At 38.8% G+C, this 20557-nt stretch overlaps 1 protein-coding gene across 3 annotated transcripts in view; it reads left to right on the top strand.

Moving 5' to 3' along the window:
• Positions 1–20557, top strand: part of POLA1 (DNA polymerase alpha 1, catalytic subunit) — a 295619-nt gene that overhangs the window by 124722 nt on the left and 150340 nt on the right. For all 3 annotated transcript variants that reach the window (XM_045855968.1, XM_045855967.1, XM_045855969.1), the window contains exons 31-34: positions 1430–1561; positions 5640–5814; positions 17417–17595; positions 19197–19328. In XM_045855968.1, the coding sequence (XP_045711924.1) occupies positions 1430–1561; positions 5640–5814; positions 17417–17595; positions 19197–19328 (618 nt within the window). The remainder of the gene's footprint in view (positions 1–1429; positions 1562–5639; positions 5815–17416; positions 17596–19196; positions 19329–20557) is intronic.

Genomic DNA, 20557 nt, shown 5'->3' with positions numbered 1-20557 from the left:
GGTTTTTCTCAAGGAACCTTTGTTCTTCAGTATACAGTAGACGAGACTTTTGCGTGCTTCCTGTTTTGTCATAAAATTATAGCCTTCTACTCAAGGGTTGAAAGCTTAAAAATTAATAATTTCTACTGCATCAAGAGCATTCTAAGTGAAATTGGCTTTTGTCTTTAAACTGAGTGTCTGGTGGTGAAAATTACAGTGATTATTAGTACAGTTTGGTGCTGCTATGTTGATTCATGTTTATAAGGCACCAGCACCTTAACTGACCGTTGCCTGTGCATCACCAGTGCAAATAGTATTGTTAGGAAAATAGTTTTGACTTTGCAGTCCCTTGCAAGGGTGTCAGGAATCTCCCAGGGGTCTGTGGGCCACACTTAGGTGACTTAGTCACACAGCACCCTGGTCCCCTGTCTTTTGTCGTTTGAAACACACTTCTTACAGAGCTAGATATTTCCCCTCTTCCCTTGGGCATGCTGAGTTCCAGTCCATTAGACTGTATTTATTTTCTCACCTCTTGCTTTTAACTTTTTCTCTGCCTGGAATCTTATTTTTCCTTCACATGCCTGCTTATGCACCGCCCCCCACCCCAATTTCTGCTCTCAGGTGGAAGTGATCTTTGCCTGGCCAGACTCACTCCATAACACTTAGGTTGCATCTCCCTTATGGCTTATGTAGCTTATTTTAGAGTGTTTTTTTTTCTTTTGTGTAATGGGGAGTCATCTGCTGATAACAGGTGACACTGAACCAGTGACTGTGTTATTTATCTCACAGTACTTCACAGTGCTTGAAGTTAGTGCATTATTGCAGAGTGAGTGACATCATTTATTCTGCAAACATTTGATTGCTGCTTATATGTCAGGTACCGTTCTGAGCACTGGGAATACGGCCATGAGCCAGGCTGCCACGCGCCTGCTCTCCTGGCTCTTACTCTCGGTTACAGACTCACTCTGCCTTTGTAGAGCTTAAGTTGACAGTGGAAGTAAATCTACTGATTAATGCTACCTTTGGGGTTTACTTAGGCTAGAGAAGCTTTTGAGGAACACATCCTTCAGTCACAGTAGCTGTTATCCATCATCCATCACTCCTGACTATTCAGTTAATTCAGTGAGGGAATTGCAAACATTAGAAAAAACTGTAAGACTGAGTTTATAGTCTTAATTTTTTATGTGTATTATGTGCCATGGCCCATACACTTGTATTTCTTTTTTTGTCAAGTTTGTGTGTGGTTGTATTAGTTACTAACTGAAGGAGAGAGGAGACCTGAGGATGGAGTGTCTAAAGATTATGTGACAGTGTTTTCTACATACAGCCTCTCAGCTTTGTGTTTATGTGGCCAGTAAGATTTCTAGCAAAGATGTGTTAGTGTACAGCTGTGTCCGAAGAGTTTTATCTTAAAGTTTGAGGCATTTTGTTCCCTCTTTTTCTCTTTTAGGCATTGACAAAGGATCCTCAGGATTACCCTGATAAAAAAAACCTGCCTCACGTACATGTCGCCCTCTGGATCAATTCTCAAGGAGGCAGAAAGTTGAAAGCCGGAGATACTGTGTCGTATCTCATCTGTCAGGTAAAAATATTATAATTAACACGACTCATACCACTTATGACACAAAGTAAAATCCAGATCGCCACAGTGTCTTATGTAGTAGTCTCCCAGATAATTGATGCTGTCAAGAGACAGTTTAGTCTGATTGGCTTTATGGTGTTTAAAAACATTAGTCAGGGGTATAGCGTATCTTATTAAAGTTTTTGTAAAACATTTGAGATGTGTGTTGTGGAGCGCTGAAATTATTTTAGTGAGACAGGTGTATAACAGCAACTACAGCGTCAACTCTGAGTTCACCTTCAATGCAAATGTATATAGATTTGGTCACAAGTCCAGCCATAGATGTTTATTATTCCTTTTGCCACTGTTTTCATTATGAATACTGATAGAATAAGAGAGTACGTGTGTTTTTCCCCAGCCTATGTTCAAGTAATTACTTGAAAAAAAATGTGAAATGCATGGTTATATGGAGAAAGATGAGAGATCCTAAAAACATACTTTATAAAGAAACCATGAAGGAACCAGTTTCATTTCTTTTTCTTTTCTTTCGAGCGGAGGGGGCCTTGAGCTCACCTCCTTTCCTTCTCCCTGTTCCATGAGGCACCTCTAGGCCTTCTAGAGCACAGTCTGAAACCACTAACTGGTTTCTTTTGAGAGGAGCATGCCCCTAACAGGGATGGGGAAGAAGGTGGGATAGAAGGCAAGTTTTTTTCTTCGAAAAACTTCAGTTGGAACAAAGGAGAGGTTTCATTCCTTCTCTCTTAAAAAAAAAAAGTCAGTCAGTCAGTCAGTCATAGCCTCTGTCCAGATCGTCTAAAATGCCTATGGTGTGGTCTGTCTACCAAAAGGCATAATTCATCTGAACAAGACTTTCTTTTAAATTAATTACTGCGTTGTGTTATTACAGTAAGAAATCTTAGATAAGCCTTAGACGGTGTTGCGTATGATGGATCTTTGTCGAACTCCACTCAGTGTGTTTTTAAATCAGAGTCTTTTCAAAATGTGAAAGTCATTTGCTAATATCTGCTCGGTACTGTGGATGACGTGCGTAACAAATGATTTAAGCACATGGACAGGGATCAGCACTTGACTCTGCCTCCCTCCTAGGGTTACCCTTGATTAAGAACTGTTACAGAAAGCCAATTCCTGCAGGAAAATATTTCCATAAATGTCTGACTCGCTCAAGCCCTTAATGTGCTTTGCATATTGCCTCTGACAAGTCTCATCTCCAAAAAACAATTTTCATATTATGCAAATAAAGATTTTGGTAAATAGGCTAGTCTTCTTTTCATTTATGTCTTCACATACATGGAAAAGCTCTTAGATTATTAATGAGAGGAACAGATGGCAGCACACAACTCTAAAATAAATATACATATTCTGTGAAATAGCATTTAATAATGAAACCCAGCCACAAATTTGATGTCGGCTAAAACTGAAATGGAGATGTATGGTAGTGTGACTGATGTATTTTAAAGTGAAGCTTATGTGTTTTGTTGTCTAAATATTAGGTCTTATGATTTCTTCTTCTCAAGTCTGATACAGAAAAGCTCAAATGCTGATGCTAATAAAGTACAGGAACTCCAACTTGATGTCTTTTCAACATTTCCCTTACCCACTGCTACTGCACCTTAACTTGCCTTTTTTCTTAAACAGCTTCTGTTTTGTTTAAAATTTACATTTAGAGTATAATATTGTACTGATAACTTAGTATCAATTTAGATGAGTTTAGGGTAATGTTTTTGGTATCTAATTTATACTGTAGTTTGTGGTCTTGTAAAACCTACATGGATTACTTGCTGAGATCTTAAATCAACTTTTACCTACTGGTTAGGTTTTAAATCGTTAATTATTTAAGTTCCAGTGGACATAATTTTCATAAGGGATGACTTTAGCATTTTAAGGAGCCTACTTGTCAACTGTTTGAAAATCTCCATTAGTTTTCTACTAAAGAGGACTGCATAGTTTTGAATGAATTAACTGCACTTGGTTGTCTCTGTGAAGCATCTTTGTAAAGGTCATGAATTACTACATGGGCCTTCAAGCAAGACTAATGTTACTCCTTAATCTGTTTTTAAAGGTGTACACTGCATGTTATTGCATATACTGTGGGGTCTTGCTAGATTTGAGAATTCTGTCAGGGCCTAAATGTTTTTTCCAATACAACATGGCAAAACCAGTCCTTTTGTCAGTTCTTTTGGATTTCGTCATGTTGGAGGTCAGATTTTTAAAAAGATTTTATTTATTTATTTTTAGAGAGAGAGGAAGGGAGGGAGAAAGAGAGGGGGAGAAGCATCAGTTTGTTGCCTCTCGCACACCCCCAACTAGGGACCTGGCCCGCAACCCAGGCATGTGCCCTGACTGGGAATTGAACTGGCGACCTTTTAGCTCGAAGGCCAGCACTCAACCCACTGAGCCACACCAGCCAGGGCTCAGATTTTTTAAATACAGTAAGAAATGTGTTTGGGTCACTGTTAAAACAAGCTTTTTTGTGTGTGTATGGATATTTAAAATAAAAACTTTTTCAACTGACAATATGCTTAGACATTTTCAACTACTTTTTAAAAAACATACCTTACTATGAGAACATCTTCTAATGATGTATTGGAAAGTAACTGAAGTGCCATGTTTAAAAATTACCTCTACAAATCTCATTTTCATTCATCACCAAAAATTGGTAAACTCAACATTGCGGTAATCTTAAGGACAGACTGGTTTTTTTTTTAAACTACAATTCTATAAATTGATCACGTTTCATGTGTTTGTTAAAAGACCATGTGAATACAGCTGTGGTGCATAAAGACAGTGCCCACAGATTTTTCACACTTTTTGTCATTTCACACTTTTTGTCACCTTACTCTCATCTAACAATTCAAACTTCTAAAAGGGCAATGATTAAGGCTGATTAATTCTGCCTAATTTCTTTAACTGTATTGTAAACTCTCCCCACAAAATTACAAACAAGCCTCTTAATCTGAGGTTTGCTTTCTTTCCAGGCATTTCATTAAATGTTAGAATAGGTAAAACCTAGTTGATAAATATCCCCATTTGTTTCCATCAGGTGCCTAGCCAGAGAAAGAGATCCCGCCTCCAGTGCCCGGGAAAGACAGCGGTGTGGAGGGTGGCCTCTGCTTTGGGCTGGGCTCTGAGCTGAGAAGGGACTGATTGTGGCAGGAATGAAAGAATGGGATTCACATTATAATCAGTTTTGCAGAGCAGCTGAGCACTGTGAATAGTTATAATTTACTAGTCTGAATATTAAATTCTGTTGTTGCAGATAGGAGGAGCAGTGGAGTGAGTTGTTGGGTGTTGGTCCAGTAAAGTGATGACTTCTTGATTCGCATATGATGATGACATCACCCACAGGGCTCTGTCAGGGCCAATTATATGGACCTGTGTATAAAGAGGGATGCCGTAAAAGGCTCTTTGACCCATCTTCCTTGCCTTGAGGAAGAGCCGCATAAACAGTTCAAAATAGCATGCCCTTCATTCCAATGGCTACATACTTTGCTTCTAGGGCACCGCCACTGCACCACATTCCTCATTCATTTTACTCTTACCTCTGATACCTTGTACATAAGCGATTACTCTGTGGATTTCCTTTCCCTGTCTTTTGCTTTTGCTCATTTGCTTCTCAATGACACATTTAGTTCTCTTGGAAAACATTACTTCCGGGGGGCCTTTAAGATGATACTATGACTAGAATGCCTGCCTGGAGGGGTTGTATTAACATAATAAAAGGACCACAAGTGTTTTTTGTCATCACTCCTAAAGGGCCTTTCCGACTAGATTAATTGTCAGCAAGTCTTCTCAATGTGTTTCTGTGATGCGGCAGGTGGAATTATTTAATCTGGTCATGCCATCTTCTTCCATTCATGTTTCAACAAAAAATAGAATACAACACATGCTGGATTTACATTCTTGTACAGTGGGTGAGATGTTCCTCATCTTTCTACTCTTAGATGCATATGAAAAGGATGTCTTGGTGTTTGGGATTGCAAATACAAACTTTGAATTCTTGTCCCTCTTTTGACCAATCAAGTGTGTGTGTGTGTGGTTGACTTTCTCACAACTTTACCTGTACCATGTCCTCTTACAGGATGGGTCAAACCTCAGTGCATATCAGAGGGCCTATGCACCTGAGCAGCTGCAGAAGCAGGACAATCTAACCATTGACACCCAGTACTACCTGGCCCAGCAGATCCACCCAGTCGTGGCTCGGATCTGTGAGCCTATAGACGGAATCGATGCTGTCCTCATTGCAACATGGTTAGGTAAGTGCCCGAGTTCACGGAGCCCCTTCACCCCGCAAGAGCGACACTCGCGAGATCCTCCCTCCTTTGACTGTTGTGGGCCCTTTTTGTAGGTACGGTGTTAAGTTGAGCACTTCTTTGTTTCCAGTTTGGCATTTATTTTTGTGGTGGTTTGGTTAATGTCTGCCTCCCCTCATAGACTATGCACCCCACCTACTTGCTATCTCTGTAACCACCTGCGTGTTCCATAGTTGGCACTCAGTCAGTAAATGCTGAGCATAGAGAGAGAAGTCAAAAAAAAAAAAAAGATTGAGATGATTTGAGGCACCGTTGTAAGTCTCTGAGTTATATTGTTGTAGCTTTAATTAGTGAACTTCCATTAACAAGGGCACTTACTGTATCTTGGCTATTGGTTCATCGTGTCTCTGTCTCTAACAATATCTTCACATAAAGTAAAAACACACAACTTTTTAAAGATTAAAACATTTAAGTTTTAGTATTCAGTTCCCTGTGAGTATCTATTCTCATTTTTATATAAATACTCTAAAAATCAGGTACACTGTTATCATTCAGGAATTGGCTGATTCCCAATTTCTCATCATCCCAGGAGGTGCCAGCCAACCCTGAAACCTCACTGTTTCTTTGATTTTTTTTCTGCTGCGTCAGCAGATGATCATCTCTTGTGTAGAAATGTATTTCATAATCTGCCCTGATTTCATTTCTGGGCAACCAGCATGTAGAGAGTTACATTGCTTTAAGATCTCAACTCTGTTCCATTTTATGCACAGGCTGGAGTAATGCCTAATAAAGTCTGTAGATGGCTCCTCGCTACCTACAAGTAAAGTTTAGAGCCACGGACATTTTTGGCAGAAATGGACTCTTAACTTCCTAGCTCCGGGCTGTATTTGTGGCCTTAGTTAACTCAGTCGAACTCAAGGTCTCCTAAGTATGGCATTGCTCATTCTGTTCCTGCTTCATGGAAAATCTCCCTGATTGAGATGTCTAGCTTAAGATAAGGGTTTTTGCATTGTAGGGACTTATGTTCAAATGCTAGTTGCGGTTCTGTGGCTTTGGCAAGCCTCCAGACCTTGGTCTGAGCCCGGGAGCGGAGGGAGTGTTTTTCAGTGAGCGCCGTTAGCAGCCACATCCCACCCTCTGGACAGGCTTCTGGGTAAATGTGTCCACATTCCTCCAGCCTGTGAGATTTGCACATAGTTAGTGCTCAGTGGCACTGCAGACTGAGCTTAGACAGATGAATTATCAAGTCAGATGTTTTCCATCCTGCCCCTGCTGAGTGTGTGTCTGAGCTCCTCCCGCCGGCCCCATTTCCACTATCCCATCAGTGTCTGCTCTGGAAGTGGAAGCTCATTTTTGACATTTGCCTAAGCAAAACATAATTAGGAAGATAAAAATTCTGCTACCCAAATCATCATATAATGTATTCTCAAAGTTGAGTTGTATTTGATGATATTTATAAATCCTCAGCTGGGAGGGGGGAGTGTGAGTGCACAATATTTTTTAGCTTTCTTCTTTTTTTCTCTCCTTTGCGTTGAGTGCTCACTCTACTGGATGCTGCTTTGCATGTTTCTCATTTAATACTTGCAAAGGCTTTGTGTAGGTATCTGTTCCATTATATAGAGAATGAAGCTGAGGCTTAGAGGAGTGACTAACCTGGTCTTGTGACATAGCGGGCTGTGACTGGATGGTGACCTAGCTCTGTGTGACTCTGAAGCTTGTGCTTCTAACCACTGTGCTAAGCTGCACTGCCACTTCTTAGTGATGAGAGGCCATGACAGATGTTTCAGCCAGGAGTGGGATGGTGTGGGCGTGAAGGCACAGGAGCTTTCTGTTCTACCTCCTCTCCGCGCTGAGAACCCCTGAGCAGAACCATTGTTTTGTTTGGAGTAGATCTCCAGTCTCTCTATTTGTCTCATCAAGACCCTGATCTAAATGCTAACCAATACCCATTCTGGGTTTTTTTTTTTTTAATCTGTTTTTGGTTTTGAATCTTGCAGTGCTGAGGAAGGGTCAGTAGAACAAGCCCCGCCCACATGGGTGACATTTACCGAATAAGTGTGGAGCTTTGTATTTCAGCAAAAGGACTGTAGAGTAAAGGGTGGTGGAGCCTGCCCAGTGGATAAGCCTGATGCCAGCTCAGATAGCTGAAGAACAAGAGGGAACCAGACCGATTTTGTTGGTTCCAAGGTCATATTTAAGATCATTTTTATATAAATTAAGCAGTGGGCAGATTCTGACTTGCTTAAAGCCTGACTTTATCCTAATTACAACAGCCTTATAATCATGGGCTGCCTTATCAGTCCAGTTTTCAGAAATGAGTTTTCGAAGCCAGTAGGTCCCATCTTCAGAGGTTTCATGTTATTATTGGCTGATCTCAGACTACAGAGGGAACCCTTGGTGCTTGTGTATGTCCCATAGCCTTGCTATGTCCCCATCTCTCTACCTCATCACCTGCAAGTTCTTGGTGCAGCCCTTACTGTATGGACGCCGTTCTGGGCAGCTATTTCCCAGAGCCAGGTAGCCAATTAGAACTGCCAGAAGGGCCTATGTCCTCGTCCTTGGTCCTGAGGGAACTGCTGCCGTCCTGATGCAGACACCGGTCCACAGTGTCCGTGTTGTTATGGATGAGACAAAACATTCACACAGACCATCAAAGTCCTGTGGAGGAAGAGGGACGGCACAGCCGCTCTCTCAAGGGGAGAGTGCCTCGGAGCACCTTGGCCACTCTCTCAAGAGGAGAACACCCCGACCCTTGCCTTGACAGGCTTTTATTGCGTTTAATTTGCATAGGAATATAGGGTGTATACATAAAGCTCATCAGTCATTGTCAGGCAGAAATGATTAAACAACGGACAACATTCAGAAAACTATGAGGGCTTATTCTGAGTCAGGGTCAGACAGTTAAAGGGCCATAAAACTTTGGGGAGACAAATTCATTTCATGCTTGGACTCTTATCATTTAAATTGAGGGTATTAGCAAAGTAGGTTTTATAGGACTTTATGCATTCTTTTTTAGGCCTGATCACCCTAGGGAACCTGCCCATTCCAGCACAGGGCCGAACCCACCTCTGGCATTGTTTCAGGCTTAAGGCATTGTTTTAGGCTTAAGTCAGGCAGGGGAAGTAAGGCAGCCAAGAGATTAGGAGACTTCTGGCAGACAGAATGAGGACTCAGGCTATGTCAAAGCCGAGGGGCAAGTGTCCATCACCCACCTTTCTATAGCCCCCCAAGTCCTTTCCTGAGGGCCCCTACATGACCATGTCTGTCTTAGGTTGTCCCTCCTTTGAAGAATCTTACCCATCATTGGCTAACCAGCCATCTGCTCAGGGCCAAGCAGGGTGAGGTGAAAGGGGGCAGAGGTGGTACCCCTACAAGGAATAAGTTTTGTCTCCTTAGTGGCTTATGGTCCCAAGGTCTTTTTACTCTGCCTTAGCCATGGGGGGATTACAGCTTCTGAAACCAGGCAGGGCTGTTCCCAACACTGTCCCCCATTTCATCTTGTTCTCATTTTTATCTTCTGCCACTTGGTAGCAGTTTTTATACTGAGGGCATGTGAGGTTGTCGTAATTGTGCAGCCCCCCTCCTCTCCTCCTTCCCCCCATCTCCCAGTGCAGCTGTGCTATCACTGGTGAATCCATGTGTCTATCTTCATGAGCAATAAATCTCGTAATCCTTTATCTCTCCCTCTCTCTTCATGGAAGGGCCCACATTACTGGAGTGTAGGACAGCATGGGTTGGTCACCATAAAGATCTGTAGAAAACATGGAAGTGCACCAGGCAGATCTCCCAGGCATTTGCGCCCTGCCCTATTCAGGAGCTGCATTTTGATCTGCATCCTTTATTCCTCTACCCCAAGTGAAATATTAGGGTGGCTGTTCTTCACTAGGGGATTCAAGGCCTCTGTTATCAGTGCTCACTTAGCCTGCAGTTTTAGAGAGGAGGAGGGAGGAGGTGGGAAAGTATAAGGGGAGTGTTAGGGGGTGCATGGTTTCTAAGAGGTGAAGCCATAGGCATAAAATTACTGTAATTTGTTTTTAAAATCTAAATCTGTTTTCTTTATATAAAAAAACTGCAGTTAGTGAACTGACACTGTTAAATAAATTGAAGTGTAAAAATGTATACATAAAATATAAGCCCTCCAACTGCCTAATCACAGACATAAAATAATTTGCTTGCTTTTAATGTAGTTTTTATCTTTGATTAATGAAATGTATTACAGTGTTGAAACTTTCCCAAACTTTGCTACTTTGTCCTTTTAGTTAGTACAAAGAAATCAGGAATAATGGCATAATTTCATTTAGGAAAATTAGTAAGGTCATGATTTTTTATTTTTAAGATTCTTTTGTGGAGAGCAACTATATTTTTCAACTACCTTTTTCCTTTTCTATTGCTTTTATACTGCTTTCCTTGAAATGAAAGGCAAGCATCAAGTGTTGGTTTTATCCTGTGGCTTCACTTTGGAAATTCTGTATTTCTTCCCGTGAAGATACCTCCCGAAGTCAGTCTGGTGGCATGTTGTATGGCCAGGTGTCTGTACGGGGAAGGCCATTTTAGTAAAAAGGAGAGAGGATGGTCTATTAAATGAGTGAGTGAGTCTGTTGAATTGAAAGAGAATGACTTGTTCTTTCTAATAACTAATGGTGCTCATTATCCCACAGTAAAATGTGTATCATTTTTCTGAAATCCATGCAAGATTATTGCTACTGGGCTTCAATAAAGCAAAATTTTACTCTTTTCTACCTGTGAATAGGACAAAAAAATAGAGTATTACTCTTTTATACAATAGCCCCATGGGAAACATGGTCACTAAAACTTGGAACTCTTAGCTTTTGTTCTCCAGACTGTAGGTTTTTCTCTCTCTTGTTCTAATGAAAATTCTCTGTATTCTGTAGACCAAATATTCACAGTGTGCGCCAACATCCAGATGGTCTTCTGTACCTGGCAGAACAGGCCAGTGCTGAGAATAATCAAAAGTTCATTCCTGAATTTCACTTTTTAATACATTTGTATTTCATGTATAATGATACTTAGAATTATATAATATCTTTCCTCCAATGAGTGACGACTTGTACAATACCTGCCAAGTACATTTCTTCGTGACCGGTGATAAAATTCTAGGCCTTTATCTATATGGGCAGTTTTCTCATTGGTCCTGAGAAATTACCGATATTTGAAGAATGTGAGAATGTAAAATTTAATTTAATCTCTGGAAGTCGTGCTTAAAACAAGACAGGGCACACTTAACCCAGCATGCTCCTGGATTAAATTAGAAAGTAAAAATTCCCTTTCTTAAAAAATGGTATGTCACTCACAGTATAGAAGGTAGTTTCTTCTCAATAGACAGGATCCGGTTATGTCTATTGCATCTTCTAAGAAGTGCACCAGTGAGCCAGGCAGTGTTTGGGGTACCTTCGACAGGCTTGGGGAGATATATCTACAAAAGGTGGGAAGTGGAATGAGTACAGGTACTTGGGAGTAGAATGATGCCACCTTTAGGTACCTCAGGTATCACTTTATCAGACAAGACTTTTTTTTTTCATGATTAAGCTCTTAGAAGAATGTCCATACTTGATTGTCATTTCCAAACCTTAAATATTTTCTATAAAATAATAGTAAAATTTAAAAAGTGAGATCACACCAAGAGCAAAGTAGGATATTAAGTCTTGTCAGCTGATAAGACCCGCCACTTAGAGGATGGAGCGCCATTCCAAGTGCATTGTCAAATGGCTCATGTTCTCAGTCCACTTTTGCATTCATTGAGTGGATTGATATTGAAGACCTGCTGTGCTCAGCATCTTAATGGGCGCTGTGTGGGGTACAAAGTTGTCAGCCGTGGCTCCTTTACTCAAATTACAGCCCCGTGGGGCTGTTGAACCATTACTGTTGTTGGGAAGTCCAGGGGATAACATAGTGCATGTCCCAAAAGAGGTAAAATAAAGGATTATTGACATTCAGGGGAAGCAGAGACCACTTTTAGCCTCACTGGGAAGAGTGTATAGAATCAGAGGCATTGTGGGAATATGCTGTGGAGAGGCAATATGGAGTGGGGAATGGTATCTGTGCCCACCTCGCACCAATTTTTCCAGCCCATCGACACCTCATTCATGGGGGAACTCATGCCACGTCAGCCACTCCCCACGGTACTAACATTGTATTGGGTTGGCCAAAAAGTCCGTTTACTTTTTTTTTCTGTAAAATAAAAGACACATTTTTCTTTTCACCATTAACTTTATTCATTTGGATATTTTGAGTATGTCGGCTACTCCTGCTATTGGCTTCTACTGGGTAGAGGCCAGGGGTACTGCTGAACACCTTCCAAGGCATAAGACAGCCCCACAGCAAAGAATTATTTGCCCAAAATGTCAATAGTACCAAGAAACTTTGTAAACCACTCTTGACAGGTTTGATCAGCCACAGTACCTTCTGTATACACTGCACAAATCTTTTTTTTTGCATTTCAGTTGCGTTTTTACCTTTCTTGAAATAATAAAGCATAATATTGCCTATTTTCTTCCATCTTCAGTACCAAAATGGCTGCATAAAAATTCACCAATTTTCATAAGTTTTTTTAAATGCATGCTGATATGACAGCTGTCACAATACAGTCTAACAAAATTGTTTTGAATGAAGTTAAAAACCACTAAATACTACTAGAACCATTGCACAGAAAAAAACAAATGAACTTTCTGACCAACCCAAACATATAAGGTCTGTTCAGAAAGTATTCAGCCATTTGCTGTGAAAAACATAGACATTTATTGAGGAAGATACAAGAAACATTGTACACAGGACAATGATGCCTCAGTCCCTTTAAAGTAGGCACCTTGGGACCTCACACAGTTCTTTCCATCACCATCAGCTGCCCCATTGTATTTTCCTGAATCTCACTACAGTCTGAAATCTCTTCCCTTTCAAAGGGGATTTTAGTTTTGGGAAAAGCCGAAGTCGCAGGGCACCAAATCTGGGCTGTGGGGGGCCTGAGTCACCTGAGTGATTTGATGTTTAGCCAAAAAATTGCACAAGATGTGATTCATGATTGAGCACGTTGTTGTGACGAAGCTGCCAATCACCAGTTGCCCACAGCTGCAGCCTTCTGAATCATCCCAATAGTTTCTGTGGAGGAATGTTCAAGCTTCATGCAAAATTTGATGCAGATTCATGGCTCTACTAGCTTAGTCATTTTGAATGCAATGGCCACACAGTACACGTGCTCACTCAGTGGTGTCTACCACTCTGCTGACTAGTACAGTGAAGTCATCATTGTTCATACATGTGCATTCCAGTCCACTCTCCCTGGCTGCCAGGTTACATTGATGTCACGCAAACCGTTCGCATTATATTAACAGTGGCTGGATGTTTCCTGGAGACACCTTGTATGTCATTACTTTGCTACCAAGTTTTTTAGCTACATACAGAAAAGTACACAAAACCTAACTGAACAGCTTGATGCATTTTCACAAACATGCTATTGTAGTCAGCACTGAGCTCAAGCAACAGTTCATTACTACATCCCCAGGAGCTTTTTGTGTTCAGCTTCTTTCACTTAACATGTTTTTGAGATTCATCCATCTTTTTGCATCTATTAGTATTCATTCTTTTTCATTGCTGGGTAGTATTTCATGGTAGATAACAGTTTATTTATTCATTCTCAGGTTGATGGACATCTGAATTGAATTGTTACCAATTTTAGGTTATTATGAATAAAAGCTGCTAGAGTATTCATTTAATCATACTAAATTTTCAGTTTATGTACTGTTCTCTAGGAAGTCCAGATATATGAAACCTTGGATTCATGTAAGATAAATGATTTATTTCCTTAAAGGAAATTTTAAGGAGAATTTCACAGTAGGATTTCATTAATTAGCTTCCCTAGTAGTTTGAGTCATATTACAGACAATTGCTTGGGAATACCAGTTACTGTACTTGTTAGGAGTTTCATTCATATGGATTTTTCCCTCTTGCTCACTTGTGTGAACATATATAATTGCCTTTACTGTAGCCAATTATATATGTAGCCAATTTACAATTATATTAATAGAGGCCTTGTCTTTTAGAGGAAGAAACTTATTTGCTCAAATGTATTTAGCCTCTCTCTCAGCTGTGTTTGGAACTTGAGTTTCAAACAGTGTAAGCACTCCTTTGGGACTGGGGGCATGTGAACATTCTAAAAACTTAGTTTACAAAGATTAGAAAGTACAGTGATAGGAAAAATGATTTTGTGCTAAATATCACATTGGAGGTATATGTGACAAGAATATGGTGATCATAAGTAAAAAACAATATTGCTGAACTCCTCCACCACAATGCCTATGATGTTACTTTCTATAAATACTTCTTGAAACATGAGAGTTTTGATCTTGTTGCCAGAATAATGTGAGATCCTATAAATTTTCTAATTATAAATGACAGCATTTTCATTTCATTCTACTGGCCCTTCTGCCCCACCCTCAAGAAAAATTGGTGTGACTAGATCACTACAAGTCACAGTATTGAATTACAGCACACATGATTTCTGCTTATTGTGGGGGAAACTGTTGTTGTTTCCCTAGAGATCTGGTGCCAAGCCCAAGCAGGCTGCTCCTTCTTTTATCCTGTGCTGGACCAAATGATCAAAGTCACCTGTCGAAAGCTAGTCTAGTAGAAGTGCGAGTTCCTTTTCTCAAATGGGGGACAAAGCTTATTTCTTTAAGCCAATTAACAGAAAGCATCATAAAGATTTTGCTTTAATGTGTCATTTCTGGCAAAAAATACCTAATTTTGGAGAGACAATAATTAACAAATGGAGTTCTATGTAGCTGCTCTCTTATTGCCCATTTAAGCATTCAGATTCTACCTCTAGGTGGCAGCACCAGATACTTTTTTCCTGTTGTTTTACTACAGCCTTAATCAGTTTTGTATAAGTAGGAAAACTTTTAAGTCTCCTGAACTTCAAAATAAGCTGCTTATTGTCAATTTTGTGAGGATTTCAAAAAATCATGTTGAATAAGTTGAGGGCCTGTTTAAGCCTGGATTTTGACCTTTAAAAAAAGATTTTGACAGCAATGATCCTTATTTTTTTAACATGACATTATGTATTTTCTTTAAAAGATTTAATTTAGCCCTCTGTGATTTGCCTGTTGAACTTAAAATTGTCCTCCCAGGAAAATAACATTTTATGACATTTTTATATCCAAGTAACTTGTACAAAGATCATTACATACCTAATATTTCAAGGTAATTACAGTATTTTCTCCCTTTATATATTAAAAACATAACATTGACTTATGAGCAAGAGTGCGGAGATGAAGAAATCCCTTTTCTTGAAAAAAATCAGCTTGGTAATAGTAAATCTGAAGTTATCAGCTAGGCCAGTTGGCTTTGCTATATCCACGGGGAGATAAGAGTTGTTTCTGATGTGGATGTTTAAAGTAGACATTTCCTAAGTCCTGATGTTTTTCCATAACTTTTGCCTACTTGTTGGGCTTTTCTCCATAAGTAGCAAGGTAGCCTGTGTCCAGTTTGGGCTTACTCAGCAGACAGCCTGGCTGGGCCTCAGATGCACTAAGTGGACCATAACTGGTGGAGAGGCCTGGAGAGAGCTTTCACTGCTTCCCTGGCACAGCCCGGCCAGTTCTGCACATGTGCAAAACTAGCGTTTCGTTCCTTGATTTTTCAGGTTGTTAAAGTATCTTGTCTTTTAGAAAATCCTTGCTTATTTTTTTCTTTAACTTTTGAGTAATAGCTTGGAAATTGATGAATAATGATGTCATCGGAGAAAAAGTGAAACTGCATCCTCATAATTGCAAATAAAGCAAGACATTGTGTGAATACAGTTGGATTCACAACTAGAGTTTAAGAAATATGCAAGTTACCCTTCACTATAGTGAAGAAATGACATCATTCAGTGGGCATGGTCTCTCTCACTTAGTTCCTCTGCCCCTTCCTCACATACTTCATTAATTTGCTATTTCTCTTAAGGGATCGGTAACTCATAAACTAAAAATGTGCAGTGAGTCTTGGGGCCAAGTGACCTATGTTACAGTAATTCATGTCACTAGCCAAGAACCATTTTCCAAGTTGTTTTGAATGTGTATTCTTTGTTCTGCTTATATATACGCTATCATGGTAGAAAATATTCACTTTGATCAATTCCTACAAAGAGCAGCTGTTAACTGGCTATGCAGCATGAATATGTGTTTCATATTCTAAATACATCATCTTGAATGAATATAGTCTGGATTAAATGATATTCACCCATTCTTTTACTTTTTCATTCGTATGACATTTACTGAGTGTTTACCACGTGCCAGGCACCATTGAAAAGTTTGTCCTCTAATGTCTTATGTAAACCTAAAAAGTGCACGTCCACTTTGCAGGTGAGCAGATTGCGAATCAAAGTGTCAGCCTTATTCTTTGTTTAGCACCTTCCACTGTGACAGTTAGCCTCCAGTCTTTCCAAATTACTACATGTCACTTGACAATTGGCCAAATAGGATTTAGGATCTTGTCACTGAATTCTGAAAACATCTGTTAGATTACCTACCAATGCAGCTATTGGATAGAGTCAAATCAATTTTTAGATGTTTTTGATATTTGAACTTATTGCTCAGTGATGTTTTATATTACTTACTTACCTTTATACTAAAATAAATATGATTGTTTTCCTTGATTTCTAAACAGTCTAGAATTCTTAGGGATTGCTAAGTTACACTTTCAAGAAAATACTATAAGATATAGTGTGGAGTAATTATCTTGAAGTATAAATTGAGTTAAAGGATTTTGAGAGATATGCTTTGACCAAAGGTAAATTAAATTGGTTGACCTTCAAATGTTTATTTTCTCAAATAGTTTGCAGAAATATGATAGCATAAACTGTGCATCAATTGATTTCTTGTGTCATTTTGGTTGCAATATAGAAGGTATATTTGGTTTCAGGATTGCTGGGGACATTTTGTCCTATAAGATCTGTAAATTCATTGTTTTTCACATATTTTAAATTTCTCAATTCAGAACACCGAAAAAAAAGACCCATATTGTGTTTTGTCTTATATGCTGCTACTGAATTTTAACCACTGAATTAGATTGCAACCTACATGCTGTTAACTACTGAGCCAAGATTAATCGACCACTGCATTGAAATCGGGATTAGCAGTTGTGTCTGCACTTGAAGAAGTTGTAATAGGAGTGAACTTGTTTTCTTTAATGGGATTTTTATTCTCTATTTTCAGTTTTAATGGCACTGCTTTGACTTTAAGAGATTTTCTTAGGAGCAATGCAAATTTATTTGTGATTTCACTGTAAGAAATACTAAAACCATCCGATAGAAGTGGTTAGTTGCTTCCAAACCCAAATGTCCACTGGCATATTTCTGCATATTTCTGCATTAATGCTGTTTACTTGTTTCATTTATAATGTCTTATAAAAAGATATTTATCCATGTGTTGTGAGCCTCTATCTTCTCTATCTTGAATTCAAATGAGTGTGTGTGTGTGTGTGTGTGTGTGTGTGTGTGTGTATGAATTTAAAATTATTCTTTTGTGAGTTTTTGGGGGGGTAATTTTTTGGATATGGGAATTCAAAAAATTTTACATGTCTGAATTTGTTTTGTTTTCTTTCCTGTCAATAGGGCTTGACCCCACCCAATTTAAGGTCCATCATTATCATAAAGATGAAGAGAATGATGTTCTACTTGGTGGCCCAGCACAGCTCACTGATGAGGAGAAATACAGGGACTGTGATAGATTTAAATGTCCATGCCCTGAATGTGGAACTGAGAATATTTACGATAGTGTGTTCGAGGGTTCGGTTAGTTATTTCTTTTTGTTTCCTGTTTTCATTTTGTGAGTGAACTATTACAAAGGCCTTTTCTCTCCAGTATAGGTTTAAAAAGGGAAAAAAAAAACATTGCTTTTACGTGTTTAATATTAGTTTTGGCTTACTAGAGTGCTTGGCCTTGGTTTTTAAAAATGGAATCTTTTAAAATATCTAAATTATCGTAAAGTATTTTTATTGTAATTCCTTAATTAGTAACCTATATTTCCCCACTCCCAACCCAATTTATTAAGAGTTAGAGCAATATTTTTCTGTATCTTAAATCAAGTTAATGGGAACTACGTGTTTTTGGAAAGTTTTTGTTTATCTTTACACATCCCACTTGCCTCCTTTTTGACAAAGGTACTCTGATTATCTTGTCTGCTGTCTTTGTGTGTCAGACACTTAAGAAGTCACAGGGAGACATTCCTTTCAAGAAGTACTGCCAAAAAATGTATCATTGACCTTGGATCAGAAGTTGAAACCTGGCCAATTTACTTGATTCCACTGCAAGTGTTATACATGTACGAGCCATTGGCAAATGAGTAGGCAGCAGAACCGTGTAAAACCTTGAAACCGAGAGAAAATGCATCCTTTATCTAAATTAAAAGTAATTATTTTAAGTTAATTTGGACAAACAGCAGATGTTTTGCATTTTTTTGAATCAAAACAAAGCAGTCTTTGGAAGCAAGTGCAAGGAAGAGGCAGACGCAGATCAGCAATACTTGCTAAATCCTTGAGTTTTGCTTCATTACAGCTGTAAATAAGATAGTTAATTGCATGGAGGCTTGACGACTTGCAGATGGGCTAACTGTGGAAGAGCCGATGTCAAGCTCTGAAATCTCTTCCACCTGGAATTGCTTAGCGTGGCGGGCAGGGTTATGTACCAGATTGGAGCAGGAAGCCAAGATGTTTAAGTATCAAGAAGAAAAACACATGCTCCAGAAACCCCAACAGTTTCCCTATATGTTTGCTTTGTCTTTGTTTGAAATAAAACAAAACATGACGTTTTCTCCAACTACTAAGAGTTAATTCTTTCAGATTTCTACTCCTGCTTTCCTTCCCCCATATACATTTTATGGGGGGTAGGAATTTTAGATTTGCTAAGCTGACAAAACATGATTGCTCTGTGGTGTAACACTTAATTTTTAGGCTTTATTCTTAAAATTAAGTTGACGATATGAAAGCAAACTAATGTCACTAGTGCTCTTTATCCTCAAGTTTGGAATGAATAAGGGCAAGTTTAAAATTTCGATATGTCTAAAAAGGATGTTTATTTTTAATAACCTCACTTTACTGGTATTTTCACAGGGAAAATTAATGTATCCATAGCGTCTGTCATGTATTGAAGTTAGAAAAAAAATAAGTGATTTTAGGGTTTTCCCTTCAACTTCATACTCCAATATGATGGTGGCAGAAGTGTAGAAGATATATGTGACTGAGGGTGTCTTTGGGAGGAAAGCAGTTGAAGAAATAGGGTTTGAAACTCACCAGTAAAATGAATGATAAATGTTGTACCAGGATAGCATGTAAGTTTTTAAGCACAGGACACCTTTTCTAACCTTTCATGTACTTGCCTGACTTGACTTCTACAGGGAACTGATATGGAGCCCAGCTTGTATCGTTGCAGTAACATCAACTGTAAGGCTTCGCCTCTGAACTCAGTGGTGCAGATGAGCAACAAATTGATCTTGGATATTAGACGTTACATTAAAAAATACTACGAGGTAAGCATCCAGAATGACTTTTTCACTCACACACACACACACACACACACACACACACACACACACACAACTTACTTAGGTTTGGCACTCGTTATGAAATAAAACAATATGGGTTTGTATTTTTGTTTTTCTCATGAAACCAAAATTTTTATAAGTCTTGGGAAGAAAATGATTTGTTTTTCCATTGGGTAATACATCTCTTTCAGAGAAAGATTTGAAATAGTGAATCTTTTGCTTTTAAGGAAAAATGAGGGTATATAATTGGGAAATGTTTTAAGTTATTGTTACCTAAATAAGGCTAAATTCAGTGGTCACTCAGCTCTTTGGACAAAGGAGGTAAACTCAGTGTTGCTTGTCTTTGGCGAGTAGAGCTGTAACATCATGTGTGGTGATTTTAATAAATGAAGACTTTGTGTTTACATGATAATTGAAACCATTTCATAGCTTAGTTGTGCGAGGAAATAAAACTAAAAATCTTTTAAATCTAAATGCAGTTTGTCTGGTTTTTTGAATGCAAGAACAGTGAGTGATCTGTCTGTGTTAAAAAGGCTTTTTTCAAAGTTTTTGTTTTGCTTTTAACAATTTCATATGAATGAGTTTTTTTCTCTTCAAAGATTAAAAAAACTTTACATTTGCCATTTGGTTTTTCTTAGTGTTGCATTGTGTCATTTGTCACGTAAGCAAAATTTCTATTCCTTGACAGTTCACTGTAAGTTATTTAAAGAAGCTACATTGGCAAGGCATTTCCAAAAAAGCTCAGGTTCTATTAGGTAACACCCATAACTCCGATCAGTCTCTTTGTACAATTTCTACTTATATGTTAGTTGACAAAGAACATAGCATTTTCATATTTAAAATGGATCTCATGAAATGAAAATGGAGTATTAGATCAGTAGGACGAAGACTGAAAACAGAGTTCCCAATATCATCATTTTAGAGTAGAATAATTCGTATTTGTCCAAAAAAACAAAAAAACCCAAGTAAGTTTGCTTGAAGATATTTTTTAAAATAATAATTATGGCTACATTTTGGGAAATCTGCAACATTTCAGTGAATAATGAACAGTTGGACGGGAATGAAGGTTATCTGTGGGTTCACATTCCGCAGTAGATGAGATGTTCCGCACATGAAATGTTAGGCCTTTATTTAGCATGAAGAGCCCAAATCAAAACTATTCAGCTCCTCGTTTACAGACCTCACCAAGCAGAGTATGATTCCTGACTCTTGGG

This window comes from Phyllostomus hastatus, unplaced genomic scaffold (assembly GCF_019186645.2).
Source record: "Phyllostomus hastatus isolate PE091 unplaced genomic scaffold, TTU_PhHast_1.1 phas_scaffold_12, whole genome shotgun sequence".
NCBI lineage: Eukaryota > Metazoa > Chordata > Mammalia > Chiroptera > Phyllostomidae > Phyllostomus > Phyllostomus hastatus.
The sequence above is the reverse complement of the archived record's forward strand: the minus strand, read 5'-3'. Positions and strand labels throughout refer to the sequence as shown.